At 37.6% G+C, this 16,453-nt stretch overlaps 2 protein-coding genes across 3 annotated transcripts; one reads left to right on the forward strand and one right to left on the reverse strand.

Moving 5' to 3' along the window:
- Positions 1–385: 385 nt before the first annotated feature.
- Positions 386–9,450, reverse strand: tmc6a (transmembrane channel-like 6a). Of its 2 annotated transcripts, XM_008416218.3 has the most exons (20): positions 9,003–9,448; positions 8,569–8,693; positions 8,373–8,495; positions 8,144–8,293; positions 7,894–8,044; positions 7,014–7,101; positions 6,672–6,923; positions 6,423–6,580; positions 6,190–6,334; positions 4,698–4,841; positions 4,139–4,293; positions 3,173–3,263; positions 2,896–2,993; positions 2,706–2,801; positions 2,552–2,627; positions 2,322–2,455; positions 1,436–1,612; positions 1,252–1,330; positions 747–829; positions 386–625 (listed from the first exon to the last, which is right to left on the reverse strand). In XM_008416218.3, the coding sequence occupies exons 1-20, from the start codon at positions 9,056–9,058 to the stop codon at positions 616–618; spliced, it is 2,391 nt and encodes a 796-aa protein (XP_008414440.2). In that variant the 5' UTR covers positions 9,059–9,448; the 3' UTR covers positions 386–615. The 2 variants fall into 2 exon arrangements, with proteins under 2 accessions (XP_008414440.2, XP_081466183.1); XM_081610057.1 differs by lacking the exon at positions 386–625 and having other exon boundaries at positions 743–829; positions 9,003–9,450.
- A 1,169-nt stretch (positions 9,451–10,619) lies between these two features.
- Positions 10,620–15,775, forward strand: syngr2a (synaptogyrin 2a). Its single transcript, XM_008416217.3, has 4 exons — positions 10,620–10,849; positions 12,925–13,162; positions 14,231–14,364; positions 14,453–15,775. The coding sequence occupies exons 1-4, from the start codon at positions 10,751–10,753 to the stop codon at positions 14,633–14,635; spliced, it is 654 nt and encodes a 217-aa protein (XP_008414439.1). The 5' UTR covers positions 10,620–10,750; the 3' UTR covers positions 14,636–15,775.
- The last annotated feature ends 678 nt before the right edge of the window (positions 15,776–16,453 follow it).

The following is a 16,453-nucleotide window of genomic DNA, read 5'->3' on the forward strand; positions in this document are numbered from 1 at the left end:
AAAAAGGCCATCAATTATTTGACAATGCATGTTTTAAAAAGTGTTGTACAATTGTAATGTGTAGAATTCAATCTACTCTCTTGTTCTTTGCCCAAATTACAATCAGTAATATGTAGAGCTGTGTTGTAGCTAAGAGGTTGACATTTATTGAATGACTGGGTCTGTGGTGTTTATTTCATAGAAAATAATGAAGTGATATCAAGATATGATTTGCTGCAGAAACCAGCAAACACCATCTCTGGAATATTTCTAGAACAACCTCACAGCTCAGAGAATTACTCTTGTGGACTATTGCATAAAGCCACATTTGGAGAAACATACAATGCGGTCACATTGTATTTTTGCTTTATATAAAACACGAATAAACTTTAAAGTGAATCTAAAAATACATAGTATACAAAGCATTTTATTTACAATAGATGCAGAAGAGTTCAACCTGCTGTTGTAAATTAATCAAATATCAAAGTATATCAAAACTTCACAAAGCATGTTGCTACATTTTCTATTGTTTCTTTGGCATTTATGAGTGAAGTTCTCAGAGTCCAGACATCTCACATCTCAGCGCTGATGAGATAACACTGTTTAACGACCAGCGTGCATGAGAAGGCGGTGATATCATCTTCCTCTGAAAAGAAAACAAGTTCCAAATGCATGATAGTTCTCAAAGCAATTTGTTATTCCTTTAGCAATGATAGGCTCTGCAATTACCAAAAAGAATTTCCAAAAAGGAAGTGAACCCAGCTTACCTGTGTCTATGACTAGAATTTGGATTATTTTCCTCATACAAGTACTGCAGTTGGGTGATGAGGAATTTTTTATCTTTACCTTCCTGAATACAGTGAAAACAACATTTAAGTCAAATCACAGTTTACTGGTGTCTTGCTTTTTTCACAAACTAAAGGCTCCAAGTATTGGGACTTAAATAGACCTAGGAATTCAATTCTAAAATCTATTGATATATATATATATATATATATATATTTTACAACCCATACAATAGAAGACATAGAAGACTCAAAAAACTTGCATAGTTCAATCTAGACTGAAGGTTTTACTTACATCGTCAATTTGCATCCAACAAATCCCTTTCTTGAGATTTATGTCAACACAAAATAGCTCATAATTGTAAAGTGAAAGTAAAATATATCGTTTTCACAATATACTGTTTTCCTTGTTTTATTTTTCCCGGACGCCAACATGCTGGCAAGGTTTTACTTACTCTATTCTAGGCCAAAGTAGGGTTTCACTTACATCGTCAATTTGCTTTTCTAACCGTCTGATGATTCTCCTTTGGCCATCTACTACCTGAATACGGAAATATATTACCAGTCTGAAAACGGGAGAAAAGTATGAAAACATTAGACCTAAAAATACGGTTACATAAGCTAGGTTAGTTATAACTATGAGGATCTACAGAAATACTATGAGGACCTACAGAAATACACCAGAGGGAAGGAACAAGAAGAGTGGGTTATCTGTAAAAGCATTGTATGCTCGAATGAGCCAAGACAGAATCTGGTGATAGTCCTTCATCCTCTCGGCCCACAGCTTCACGGACTCCAACATATTGGTTAGGTTCCTAAAAGGGCCACATTCTGATGGTGGTTTGATTCTGTAAAGGACAGAGATTCTGGGAGATTATGGTCAATACACATGAAATACAATATTTACTTCTGAAAAGCTAATTGATAATGGATTTAAAAATGAATAAAGCATGTTTTTTTTTTATTCCTTTCACAAACTTTCGGTTTTGGACACAATATTATTTTCCTTTTTAGGTTATGGTCGTCAATCTCTGGTTTAGCTCAGTTTGGTTCCAATATAGTTTTCATGTTTTAAAGTTGTAATTCAGGTTTAAGATGGTCTAAAGTCCTTGAAAGATTTTATTGGGCCTTATTCGAATACATCTGTTCCATGTTCTTTTGGATTAGACTTGAATTAGCCTAAGTGAAGATGTTTTAATACAAGTCTTTTTCAAAGTCTCAAGAAGTATGAATAATCATTAGAGCCTAATTTGTTGAGTAAATCAGCCTATCGATTGACTAATGGAGAATAAAGAAGATTCTATGCTATATCTGCATAGCAAAGAACAAAAACCTACTTCCACTGATTAAAACTACTCTTTTCCTGGTGTTAAAGTTATTGCTTGTATCCCTAATCAAATATGTACATGTAAATACGATTCACTTTTTTAAATCCAAGTAAAATAACATTAAATCTTAAGAATAATCATGGGTCCCCTGTTGGTTTTTATGCCACAGCTATGCAAAATGGCTAAATTGCCTATGAGCAATATATTCAAGAAGTAACATGGCACTCACATCCAAACTGTATACGCAACAAAAACAGCAGCACCAAGAAACGAGGGGAAGAACAAGAGAGTAATGAATACTGTTGTCATATGAGTTGCCCTCCAGGGCTTTTTGGATGCCTGACAGTTGAGCATCAGGCTGTTCTGTGAAGATGAAAACAGAAAGATAAGAGAAAGAATGTCATCTGGATATTTATGCGTGCGCTATGGAAACGACTCAATGACACGTGCTTTGCCAACCTTCTTCATGTAAAACAGCACAAACAGTTTCACAATTTGGACAGCGGGGAGGAGAGGAGCAAACAACACCCCAAGCCTGGAGGCAGAAAATGGGGAAATCAGTTTAAGGCAGCTCTGTTAATGACCTGATCAATTTCAAATGTATTCCAGTCACCAAGTCAACGTTTGTCCATATACGAGCTCCAAAACATTTCGAGCGATGTCAAACACAGGCTTTCTGTTCTTTCTTAATATTTTTTGGGAGAAAATCCTGGAGGGTAGACGGCATGTTGTGAGCTGAAAGTCATTTCCTCCGAGCAAAAACATTGCAATGTGTTTACATGACTGATGAAGCTCAGATTTACCTCCATACGAACTCGCCTAGAAAAGTGTAAAGCACTGTAAAGATGAAGTCCATCAGGAGCAGGCGATAAAGTTCCTGCCCCACAAAATTCTCCCAGCACTACGCAGACACACAAAGAGAAACTAAATCAATAAAAAAAATTTAAAAAAACTCCACAAGTGTTAATGACATCACCTGTTAATGTGGTGAAAGAAACATAGATCTTTTTTATGATACAATTATGTGGTTTCACATTAGTAATTAGTGTTGACAGGTTTAAGAATGAGGAAGCTAATAACCTTTGAAACCTGAGGGTCTTGTTCCACAGCAATTTTTCCAAGCCAGTGGTAACACAACACACCGATAATGCAGATCTTCAGCAGCAGGTTCCTGCGAGTTCAAGACAGAAACAACATCTCCATTTAACAAGGTTCCTGGCATCTGTGACCAAAATAAAACAACATTGCACTTCCTTTTGCAGTAAGAATGGATTTATTATTCGGTGCAAGACTAGTTAGAATTTACGTGAAGATATTTGCTCAGGTACTCATGCCAATAAACTTTTTCAGACTGTCGTATTAAAATAACAGTCCAAAGCAGAAAGTAATAGTACAGTGAAAGGAAAATGATACATTGTTTCTAAAAAGAAAGAAAGAAAGAAAAAAAACACTAAAGCTGCAACTCACATTAGTGAGAATGCGAGTTGCAAGTTGCAGCTCGCATTTTCACTAAGACCAGTAAAGATTTTACCACCAGGGTGATGTGCTTGAACTTCCTGTAGCTCAGAAAGCAGATTTTGATGCACTGTTATTAGTTTATAAATCACTGAATGGTTTAGCACCAAAATACATTAGAGGTCTGCTGTGGTATCAACCTTCCAGACCTCTCAGATCTTCTGGTTCTGCTTCCCCCGAACCAGAACGAAGCATAGAGAAACGGCATTCAGCTCCTATGCACCTCAAATCTGGAACACACTTCCAGAAAACTGCAAAGCAGCTGAAACACCGAGTTCCTTTAAATCAAGGCTAAAAACTCACCCGTTTAGAAATGTTTTTGGACCATAACAGAAGAAGTGACCAATATATACAAATTGTATTGATTTCGATTTGAACTTGTCAAAATGTAATATGCATCACTGGTTTCTATGCTGACTGCATGTTATTTTATGACTTTTGTTTTTTGTGTTTTTATGATGTAAAGCACTTTCAGTTGCCTTGTTGCAATACAAATAAGATTGACTTGCTTGGTCAAATACCGCCTCTCACCTGAAGATGGAGACATAAATACGCGTGCTGGGCGAGTTGTGCTTCTCCATCCAAGCACAGAAGTTGAAGATGCCAGGCAGCAGCAGGTTGAAGCCAGACACCACGGCAGCCATGAACAGCAAATCAAGATTCTGATGCATTTTACTAATGGCCTTCTGTAGAAGGAGAAGAATTCACAGCAAGGAGCATAAAGTTCAGAGCAACTTGTGATGGGGACAAAACAAGAATACATACAAATTCAACTTTTATTTCCTACTAGTCCTTTTATTGTCTGTCTAAGTTCCCATTTAGACAGGAAACACTGCAAAGACTTCTTAGAAGAGAGCTACATATGCTTTTATAAACGTCTGTCTTTTCACATGAGAAATTTGTACCCTGCATTCGATGGTAAAATTTATGGTGTTAAAAATACTTCTGATAAAAACGCATTGCAGAAAAGAAAAGCAGAACCAATTCAATGTTGACAGGAAGTCTTTTGTGCATGCCTCAGTGGTGAGGCGACTCAAGGGAGTTCTCATGTACACTTGCAATCTGTCACGTCTCTGACTTTCCCTCTAACCTTTGAAAGCAAGTAGATGCCCAAGGCACTGAAGAAGATGCTGGCCAGGCAAATGAACCATGCTGCCACATGCACAAGGAAGTTGCGGAAAAGCTGCATGAGAGTCCTTTCCTCTTCTCCGCTGGTCAGCTCAGAAAGCTGCTCCTGTTGGAAAAGCAGTCTGCTTGAGGTGGCGCCGATAACTAATGAATAAATGTTAACCACCATCATCAGTGGTGTTTAACAGTTTTACTCTCGCACATATAGACACGAGAAAAATGATCTTTACAATAGTGTCAGTACAGGCAAAGAGGAAATAAAATTCTACACCCCAACTGTATCTACTACAGGACTCAAGAGGGAAAATAATTTAATGAATTGAGAAGTACTGCTATCAAAACAGAAGCTTCAATATTCAGTTGGTGTGGAGAGAACTGGTGTGTGATGACACGATGCCAAGAAAGACATCGGCGACACCTAAGACCTTAGAGAAATGATTGCTGCTGCATGTCGATATGATAAGGATTATAACTTAAAGTCAGAGTGATCACTAATGGGAAGAAAACACCAAAGTTGGCGTTCATTTCAGAAGTGGGTGTCCTGGTACATTTACCTCAATGTCAATAAATTAAAAAAAAGAAGCTACATCTTTTACGTTCCATATTTTTAGGTGGCATGATGGAGACGAAAACATTTTTGTTTGCAAATGAAGTTTTCAAAGCTGCAAGTTGGGCCACAACATTCTTATCAGTGACAAAAGAGACTAAAGTTGAGATGTTTGGTCATAGTACGCAGTACGGAAAAACCCAAAAAGCGTATTAGCAGAAATATATTTTACAGCTGTCAAACATGTGTGGAGGAGGAATTATTTGAGCTTGTTTTGTAGCCACATGACTGAAACTTTGTGAACTTTGCCTTGCAGAATTTTTCACCATCTTTGAACTTATTCACATTTTGTCACATTGCCACTGTAGACTCAAATGCATTTGTTTTGGGTCTTCTGAGTCAAAGTAGTGGATAAAGGCTAAGTGAAAGGAAATGGGCGCATGCTCCCTGTTTGCAACAACTGACACGGCTGTCATGTGAAAGCAGGAAACCTTCTGTCCAATCAAAGTCCAGACCACAACCTTGTTTAAAATACACTAAATGCTGCAAGGATAGGATAAACTCCTTTGCAAAGATTGATAAAGTTATACAGAAAATGACCACTCAAACATAACTCTTCTAAATTTGATTCTTGTGCTACGTACTTCCCATGACTGCATCCAGCGTTATCCAAACCTTAGGGCAAAATCATTCTCAAACAAGATGTTGACCACATTTATCTCACATAAAACAGAATGCTGCAAAAGAGCAAGACAAAACCAGAGGTGTGAAAACAAATGTGTGAGAAATTTCCTGTGATAGAATTAGTTCCACTGAATTAATCTAATAGTTTTAGCAAGAAAACAAGCCGAGAATGCGAGTATAAATTTGTTGTTGTGACAAATGTGTTAATAAAATGGTTGCATACTTTTAGCCGAGTGCTTATCTTTTCAGACTGAAGTCTGATGGAAGGCTTTTTGGTGACTTTAAAGTCCCAGGAGCAGAAAACGTTTTCTGACAGATTCCCGTCGGACTTGAACACCTGAAAACTTTTCCCAAAAGACTTGGACATGCTGCAAGGAGGAAAATTGACCTTTAGATACACACAACTGATGGGAGAAAAAAAAGCAAAATATGTTAAAGTGAATATTGTATACCAACCTGTACACCAGAATAATGCAGATAATAAAGAAGGACATTGTGATGGTAAAAACATAGGCAGTTGGTATGCAGTAAGGTACCACAGATGTTATGCTCGTAGTTTTAATCGTGATGTTTGAGTAGTAACCATAAAACATCAAGCTCTGAGAAAGGTAACCCTGCCAAAGATGAAACATTGAGACAAGCTCCAGATCAAATTTGTTAAATACGAACTATAGAAACAAATAAAGTTTAGTACAACCAACTCACTATGCCGGTCAAAAGTCCAATCCAAGAGAAAGACACACGATGGGAGTCAGGTGGAGGATGGATGGCTTGAGGAAGAACCAGAAACAAGAAGGTAATAATGAAGAAAAGCAGGTTGATGAACAGGAGCGTTCGGAGAAAAGTGAAGTAGGAGAGAACTCCGGTTCCATAACGTCCGCTCAGTTTTTTCATGGATGAGTGCCACAACTTGAGGGAGGTGGAAAATCGGGGGGTATATCTGCAATGGCGCCACATCTTTAAGGGAGCAAACAAACCACACACATGTGGTCAATAGCCAATAAACAGTTCAAACCTTATAGGAGCAGCAAATCTTTTTTAACCTACCCTTGAAAGGTACATGCATGGAAGATTATGGCAAGGGACGTTCCTGTTGATGACCGAATTCTTAGCTAAAGGGCTAAAAGAATGCTTCCTTGTGAAAACAGATAAGTAGAAATGGGTTACTCCAAATATTGGCACAAAGCACACAATGTTTTATTCACACTCCAAAATTAGCGTGCTCAGATCAGGCATCAACAAGTGCGATAATAGTTTAATTAAACAGCAACTTTTCAAAATTAAATCCCATTTTAGAGGCCTAAAGAGTTTTCATTTTTGTTATGCGATTGGATTTCTGTAAACAAGCAATAGATCACATCTGCTTCATGAGGACGGCCAGTGACGGCATGTAAATAACAGAAGTGACTTTACAACCTGGTGAGCACAGCAAATTTACTCAGCCACCAAAAGGAATGCAAAACCTACAAATACAAAAAAAAAACAAAAAAAACAAAACGACTCTCACTCTCTCTGCTAAATAATATCCAACAATGAAAACAACCCTTACTTTAAAAAGAGCTTCCTTTTTAACTTAGAATTCTAGCCACTAAAACTATGAAACAATTAAAGCTATTGATGACAATTCCACAGAAAAGCTCAATTATTAGAGTTTAGCTGATCACCTTCTTGCTTATACATCTTTTTACCAGGAGATTCCCAGGTGACGCAGCTGCTCAAGGGGAGTCATTTCAGAAAAGTCTACTTTTTTTTCTTTTATTTTTTTAAGAGATCCTACGTACACTTTCATCCCCACTTCGCCTCATTAGTTACCTCCAAATGTGATTTGTGGGAAGCTGTCCTTTAGGACAATGGTCACACCCGGTTTAATAACTGGCTGGTTCAGGATATCCGTGCCATATGTGAATGGGATCTTTGTTCCATTTACCTGATTTCCATCTTGTCCGCCAGGCTGAGTGGCATCGCTCGCAGCTTACGCATGCCTTCACCCTCAGAGACGCCTCGGAGATCTGACACCAGCTGCTGCTTATTGGTTTCAGCGCACCACAAGCCTGAATCAGCCAAATTATTTCCTTCGTCTGTGGATGTCGTCAACAGAAACAGTTTCACCTCGCCCAGAGAGTACGAGTGTTGCCTGTTTATACTTTCCATTTGGTCAATTCATATCTTCCTTTTACCTTCAGTACTGATTTCCTCAAACTCTGGTGATGTGATATCAGCCTGGGTGGCTCTGGGGATGTGGAGGGAGTCACGGGACGAGGTCTGGTGCTTCGGTAGTGCACATGTTTGCCTGGCTCGCACAGCCATGCCTGCAGAACTATGTAACCCTGTGAAAGTAAGGGAGGAAACAGTAAATATCTCAGTTGTGTAGATTAAAAATTGTCAAAAAAGTGGGCTTTATCCAACCAGTTTTGCGACTTGGCATGGAGGAGAGTACCCTCCTTGTAGCGGCTGACCAGTTGTTTCTTTGCAAAGATCTCACTCGGTATCCATTAGATGATTCTTTGCTGCTGCTTGTTGACTCACTGTCTGAAAAACATTGTTTATTTAATTGGCATTTTAAGCAATATTCTGAGTTGAAAACTTTGGTTGGAGTAAATACCAGACGTGTCTGAGTTTTTCGTGAACATTTCCATCTGTATGTCTTCAGGATTCCCCCGAACGTTACATGCTGGTTCTTTGAAGACTTGGAAAGAGTCCCGACTGGGTCCACTTTCTCCAAGGTTTCTGCAAGCGAGTGGAAATAACACTGAGTAAATATCCCACAATCTTTCAGCAAAGCTCTTCTGGATAACTGTCAATAATAGATAGAAAGCTTTGATTTAACTGAACTAAAGTATGCCATTAAATTAACTTAATCTTTTGATGCTTCAATTCTGAAAAGGAGAAAGAAAATAGTGATAAGATTTTAAAGGAACATTACCTCTTGCTTAATGTCTACTTAAATTTGAGTCAAGACCTTTAATACTGTTTTACATTGAATATGTTCTTAAATATATATATATATATATATATATACATAAAAAAAAAACTTACTCATAGTCATGATCCTCTTCACAAATGTTGACACTGAAGTTCCCACCGTTTGCCATGGTTGATGCTGATCACCGTTTGCTGCGTGAAACTTACACTGGCTTAGTCCACATCAACCGCATATTGTTGTTGGGGGTAGTGGATTATCAAAACACTGAAAATAGATCACCAAAGTTTACCAGTTCCTTCTTATGATGCAAAGCTGCTTAAGGAACAAGAACAAGTAAAAGGTTCTGTTTCTTCCTGTGATGTGCACAGAATAAATGCTTCTCTCCGGCTTTTTCACATATCTGCCTGCGCATCAGTGACTGCCAATAAGTAATATGCCAAAAAAGAAAGAAGTGACTAAATAAACTGGGCAAAGGGCAAAAACATTAAACAAGAGACAAAGTCACACTTCCTCTTTCTCTCTTACAGCTGCGGCTTATCTGCAATTAGTGTACGTTGCATCTTTGACGTGTTCTGTGCAGAGGAAACTACAGAAAAACAAGTCAATAAGATAATATTGGTCATATTTTTTATTAGATTGGGGTCTCTTATATCTCTGCAGGTTTCCGTGTGTCAAATATGAAAAGATTGACATTTTGTTTTGGAAGTGGCGCATTTGACTTTATGATTTTGATGATTTTTATTTTTCTGGCATTAAACAAGTTTGTTTAAAGTTTTAACTTTACTCAGTAATTTATGCATGAACTGATTGGGTCCCCCACGGCGACGTGCTCTGGTAGTGCTAATGTTATCACTAATAATATTGATAACAGTATGCAAGAATTATGACAATATATATATATATATTTTTTTAAATACAATCAAATACTTTATATCTTTGTTGGTTTTGCATTCTGAAATTCCTTCGAATCTGCTGCAATGCCTTTATACCTGAGTGCACACTGCCATCCAGTGGTCAAAATCTAGAACTGCAACTTACTTTATCACGCCAAAAGGACAAAGACCAAAATGTTATACAGCATATCACGTGTCCACGCAAGGTTATGGCACATGATCTCCAGCAGTTATTAGGTGAGGTGAGGAGCAGGAGGCACCCTGGTTGCCAGTGAATCGCAGGGCAACACAGACACGCAATCATGCACGTAAACCCACGCACACACACACACATAATGGACAATTTAGAAAGTTCACACAATCTGTTTTGTACCACCCACGCAGAAAGGCCTCAGGCTGGACTTCGCATCCTGAACCTTCTTGCTACAAGGTTCATGTGTACAATGACATGATATTAAATCATACGATATTTGATCAAATTTTATGGGCGGCGCAGTTGTGGCACCCTCCTGTGTTTTTCACAGAGTAAGCAATGTAGAAAAAAAAAAAAAAAGGCAAAAACATGACAACGCACCACAAGTGGTTGAAGAAGTTAAGGAACCCAAAGGTCGATGGTAAAGTGCTTTTGCACTGTTTATTGGTTCCTGGAAACATTTATTGATATTTAGACATTCCTACATTGAACTCGCCCGAGAAATAAGTATAGATTAAATACAAAGAATTGTATCCGTGAAGGCATTTTTGTGTTTGTTTGTTTTGTTTTTTAAATCTGAAAAATGCAACAAATACACTTGCTAAATGATTCGATCTTTCCGAGCTAATCGTAAACGCATCAAAAAGGGGGCGGTCTTTAAAAAAGTTCTCAGGAAGTAGGTTGCTATAGATCTAAACTCCTCCCGAGCTTTGACAGAAAGAGCTCATAACTCGTCGTAAATTTGCCTGACAGCTTTTTTTCAGAGCGTGAAATAATGCAGAGCAATGCTTATGGTGCCTCTCTGGCCGGTGGGGCCTTTGATTTTGAGAGCTTTGTGAAGAAACCACAGACTATTCTGCGCTTCCTGAGCTGGGTGAGTGACTTAGACGTTAACGTTAGCAACTGTCAACCTTAAAGGTTATTAACATATGTCAGCTTCCAGGCTTCACAGAGAAGTATAGACTAAACTGCTTGTTGGCTGTATGCGCGCTTTGAATTGCACATTAAGCGTTTCTCAAGTACGAGCCGATTATAAACTTTCAAAAAGTGTCCATAATATGTTTTAAGTTGTCGTTAGTTGATTGTAGCTTGAGGCTAGCATGTGCACTGCTGTGTCACTGCAGTAAAAGAGACAAATACTGTACAGGGGGACAACCTTTGTGGTCTACTTAATGCTTGGAAGCTACACTAATGGTACTTAACTGGGGAAGAAAAGAGTAGGGAAACAAAACATGTAGCTCTGCTTCTGCACATATTGCTGTGTTTCGTGTTAGTAGTTACCAGGAACTGAGAAATTTCCCAGCGTCATCTGTTGCTGCCTGCCTGCCTTTCTTCTTCTTTGCTTTTCTGTGCCAGTGTAGTTGAACTTTACATAGGAGGAGCATTTCAGAGCATGTAAAAAGGTCAATCGACTTTAAATTGATTACTGACTGTTCACATTTAACAGTTTGTAAAAAATCCCAATATATTTCAAAGCTTCAAATGTGTTATTGTTGACACAGGGGAAGTTGCATTACGGAAGATATAATGTGTGGCCTCAAAATGCAGTTTTTGATTAAAAATAGGGCTGTGTAATTTGATCGATTCTACGATATTTATCAATATTTTATTCCTCAAAATATAGATTTTTCATCTGCGAGTATCGATACATTAAATCCTACTTTGAGTTTTATGTGAGGCCTGTCATGAACTAAATGGCGGCTATCACACATGGCATTTTTTACCCAAGTTGCACATGTACATTAAAAATGACATGTAATGAAACAACCCGTTACAATCAATTAAAAAATGAAGTTAAATAGGTAATTTCATGTATTATCTATTTAATAATAAATATAATATTATCTATTTATCTAGTTTTGTAGATGAAGGGACGGATCTACAAAAAAGACACATTTTTTGTCTTTATGCAGAAAAGACAAAGGTTCCTTTTCTGCATAACCAAATACACAAAGCCACACAATTAACATTTATACAAAGCAAATGTATAACAAAAACATTTATTACGCCAGTATTACACCATCAGTTCAATTAACTCAGTCCAAGTCTATGGAACAGTAACAAAATATCACAAAAATCACTCTAAAATCTTTCAGAAAATCTTTAACATGTATCAAATATCAGATCCTATTTCTTGCTGAATATTGTGATATATATATCGTATTGTGACCAGAACATCGTGTATCATTTTTTAATCGTGAGATTAGTGTGTCGCTACAGTCCGAATTAAAAATGTATGCAACATTCAGAATTTGTCACTTGTACCTAAAGTCCACTTGGAGTGAATAATTAGCCCTGCAGTCATGTGCATGGACTGAATATAACCAGGGAGAACAATGAAAACTCCATGCAAAAAGAGTCGAGACTGGAATTTCAACCTGGAAGGCAACAGATCTAACCACTGAGCCACCCTACAGGTTATTCATCACATAGCTGGATATTTCTGTTTAAAAAAGCAAAACAAACAAATCCCCCAAACTCTTCATATTTTGTTTTTATATTTCATATAGGGTTGTAAAACAATGACATTTAGCCATTTCTCAAATGTAGGTCAGCGATGTTCAATTAAGAAATGGATACTATATAAATTACTGAAGTGAAGGGCTTTGAAAAAATATGTTCTGTGCTCTTAAATTATAAAAAAAAAAAAAAAAAAAAAAGCCATACTATGGACACAAATGCAGATGGGAAGAAATAGTAGAGACAGTGAGGTATGACGTTTTTATGATTTTATAAGTTAGGTGCTGGAGTGACTTACAGACTCGTTCCTCTTTTTCAAAAAATAATATCTTTGTTAAAACCTGGCAGGAATTGAAACTTAACAAGCACGGTCTGCTGACCGCTGCGTCAGGCAGCACACATTTTCTTTATTGGGTATTTTGGGGACTTTTTATGGGGCTACACAAGAAGCCTATCAGGAATTGACCCTGCTTGTTTGTTCTTTTGCAGGTATTTTCCATAGTGGTTTTTGCAAGCATAACAGCTGAAGGCTACATTAACCCACATACAGCGGGAGAAACCAAATGCATGTTCAACAATAACGACAGTGCATGCAACTATGCAGTGGGAATTGGAATCCTGGCCTTCTTGGGTTGTGTCATGTTCTTGCTACTGGACGCCTATTTTCCTAACATCAGTAATGCCAAAGAGAGGAAATACATCGTTGTTGGAGATCTAACCTTTTCAGGTGATTGTTTTTTTTTTTCCTTTTTATGTATTTGTATCAGATTAAACAAAAAAGGAGATACGTGTATGATAAATGGTCACAACATCCCAACAAGTTAAAGTTTATCAGCCTTCTCTCAAATCTACATCTTCAATCATGTAGTTCAGTTTCTACAGTAAATTTAGCTGTACAGGAAAATCCTTTCGCACTAGTTAGCAAGCAGTTATAATGGGTTCCTCGCCCAGCATGGCATCCCCCCCCCCCCCCCATCTCCCACCAGATGGGGGGGACTGATAGATTTACAGATGTACAACTTTTGCGCAGTGGCTCTGCTGTTGGAGAATCTTTCTAAGAAACTTTGTCCACATCAATTTTGGTGATGCAACTTCTAGTTTTGGCATTATGAGCTGAAACGCATATTTTTTAACATAGCGCTACTTCCGCAGCGAGCAGGCGAACAGCCGTCCCTTGCATTGGCCAATGCCATCCACTCGCTCCTGTGGGCTCAGAACCCTAATAAAAAGTTTAGTAAAAAAAAGTTCATGTTTTTGATTTCAAAGAGAAGGTCAAGAACTGTTGCATGATATTAGAAAAGATTATGTGTTAGAAAGTATTGATGGCGTTAAATAGACTGAACTATATAATGTTGTCTTGCTACATTAGTTTAGTTGCAGTCACAGCCACAAGATGGATAAAATCTCATTCTTAAATCTGTCTTAATTGGCCGTAATGAAAATTTTGCAATTTGGTTTAGAAACACCTTAGTTGACGAGTGTAAACTAAGAGCAAATGTTCTTCGTTTACATCACATGTCTCACATCTGCCCTCCTAAATATCTTCTACTATATTTACCAGTGAACCAAGCAGTCATTTGCAAAACTGATTTTGCGTACAATGATATCAAAATAACTGCATTTGTGACATATATGTGGTGCTAACGTGGAGTGTTCTCACTGTATTTGTGTAAAACATATGGATAAAATAGAAAAAAATTTATTTTCAGGATTTTGTGCCCTACCTACATTTTAAACGTGCATATTTTATCCTACCTATAACCTGATTTTATTTTTTATTTTTTCTTTTAAATAGGGGCTTGGACATTGCTCTGGTTCATCTGCTTCTGTGTCCTGACCAACCAGTGGGTCAAAACCAACAACGATGTTGTCAGTGCAGACGCCGCCAGGGCCGTCATCGCGTTCTCCTTTTTCTCGATCGTTACCTGGGTGAGCCTCAAACAAATTTGATCTTGTTTGGATTTTGTAGGGATTGAAACCTCTTCCACTTAGTTAACACAGACATCTCTCTCCACAGGCTCTTTTGTCCTATTTTGCGATAGGAAGATATCGCCAGGGAGTGAGTGAGTTTAATCAGGATTACACAGACCCCGCCCAGGACCACTCTTCTCCGTACCCACCTGCCCCGTCGAGCTACCAGCAAGCGCCTTTCTCCAACAACCAAGGGCCACAGGGGGAGTATCAACCTCCAACTTACTGAAGGACTAAGATTCACACAGATGAATCCTAATGGGAGGGGATTCTTCTTAAAAAAATTTATATATATAAATAAATAAAAAAAATGTGCCAATGGTTTTGTTCCAAATGGGGATTGTCTTCAGCACTCCCATTTTCTTGCATATTTTTGGGCACTGAGTTTTAGTTTGCTGCATTATAGTTGCACATTGTACGGTGGATGTTGTGTTGTGCTATTTGACAAAAAAAAAAAAGAAAAGAAATCTGGAGAGATTTCTTTTTTTCTGTTTTTTTTTTTTTTTTTTTTTTTTTTTTACGCTTTAGGACAAAGTAAGATACCAATGTTCGTCTTTAAACCAAGACACCTGCCACAGTTTCACAGCTCTCTTGGTTTCAATTTTGTGTACAAATGAGACGTTTTTGTGTCAAATGATAACAAAGTGATTTGAATTATATGTTCCTTGAGAAATGCATTTTGCTTTTTTAAAAATGGGAAGGTGAAGTTTTTCTTCAGATGTGTTGCTGTTCAGTATGTTAATTTGGTATTCTGGTGTTAATGTGCAGCTGTTCCATAACCATAAGTTGTCAGTTTACCTTGGCAAATGTTTTATGAAATGGCAAATGCACATAATGTAGTCACCAGTTTATTTTATTTTTATTAATATCTCTTCTCAAACTACTGTATTTTTTTTTTATGATCAACCACTGAAAAACTTTAATCCTCAAAGATTTATTGTCTTCTTTGATTGGCAGTTTAATTGATCTTGCTTTAGCTGGGTAGTTGTTTTTTTTTTGTAACTTTATTGTTTTTACATTGATTGTTATTTTTCTTTAGTTTTTGGGTTGTTTTCCATTTTGCCCGAACTGGCTGGTGAGCATGTTTTTAGTTTAGATTAGCAATTTTTAGCAGACATTTGAAGGTAAATTTGTGGAAGGTTTGTGATTTTTGGGAAAATTTGAAGATATATTTATTATCTTACCTAATCCTGTTTTAAAAACAGATACATGACAATCCAGGTTTTTTTTTCTCCTCTTGATTACTTTTTGAACATGTTCACTGTTCTCATTAAAATAAATTGTTCAATTGCCTTATCCAGTGTTCTGTATCAGATGGGGTTTGCCAAATAAAAACATTTCCGGGTTCTCTTGGTCAGCCCATAATTGATATCCTGTGCAGTTTCTTTGTGCAAATATTTGAGATGGGATTGTGTTTGTGAATGTGGGGAAACTCCTAAACTGTAAAAAGACTGTGTCTGTTTTAATAGCTGTGTTTGAGTAATATGGAAGCTCTACAGGAAGCTCTTTTGAATGAAAGGAGACCCAGCATTATTGATAACTTGCAATTAATCAATTGTGTTCAGAATTAATGATAGGACATACACTCATTAGCCACATCATCAGGCATGCCTGCTTAATTTCTTGTGGACGTGTTCCAATAGTATGGCAGTCACTGAATGCATTTAGATATCCAGATGGAATTAAGACGCCTGTTGTGGTCAGCTGAAGATGGGTGAACTGGTTCAAGATGATGTAGAGGAAACTGTAGCTGAAATAATCTGCAGCAATTGAAATATGAGGAATGCCTCATTCAAACACAGCTTGCTAAACCTTAAAGCAGACAGGCTGCAGCAGCAACGTGGCACACCACAATAGGTGCCATTGATGTTAATGAAAAACAGGAAGCTCAGGCCACATTTGAGCTGTGGTTAGCTTCAAGATTCAAATGTTAGGGTGAAGCATTGTTCCAGGCTCCAGGTTATTTGTCTTGGCACATGTCGTGCTAATTTATGTATTTATTTAGTTTTTTGTTTGTTTGTTTTTCTTTAATTAGCTTGTCTAAAAT

The sequence above is a fragment of the Poecilia reticulata genome, chromosome 8, assembly GCF_904066995.2.
Source record: "Poecilia reticulata chromosome 8, P_reticulata-male-v2, whole genome shotgun sequence".
Taxonomy (NCBI): Eukaryota; Metazoa; Chordata; class Actinopteri; order Cyprinodontiformes; family Poeciliidae; genus Poecilia; species Poecilia reticulata.

Bases quoted from the DNA above. Each gene is read 5' to 3' on its own strand.
- syngr2a (XM_008416217.3), top strand. From the start codon at position 10,751: ATGCAGAGCAATGCTTATGGTGCCTCTCTGGCCGGTGGGGCCTTTGAT. The intron at 13,163-14,230 runs GTGATTGTTTTT...TCTTTTAAATAG, and splicing joins TGGAGATCTAACCTTTTCAG to GGGCTTGGACATTGCTCTGG. The intron at 14,365-14,452 runs GTGAGCCTCAAA...CTCTCTCCACAG, and splicing joins TTTTCTCGATCGTTACCTGG to GCTCTTTTGTCCTATTTTGC.
- tmc6a (XM_008416218.3), bottom strand. From the start codon at position 9,058: ATGGCAAACGGTGGGAACTTCAGTGTCAACATTTGTGAAGAGGATCAT. The intron at 8,694-9,002 runs GTAAGTTTTTTT...ACTCGCTTGCAG, and splicing joins GAAGAGGATCATGACTATGA to AAACCTTGGAGAAAGTGGAC. The intron at 1,331-1,435 runs GTAGGTCCTCAT...TCCCGTTTTCAG, and splicing joins CTTCCCTCTGGTGTATTTCT to ACTGGTAATATATTTCCGTA.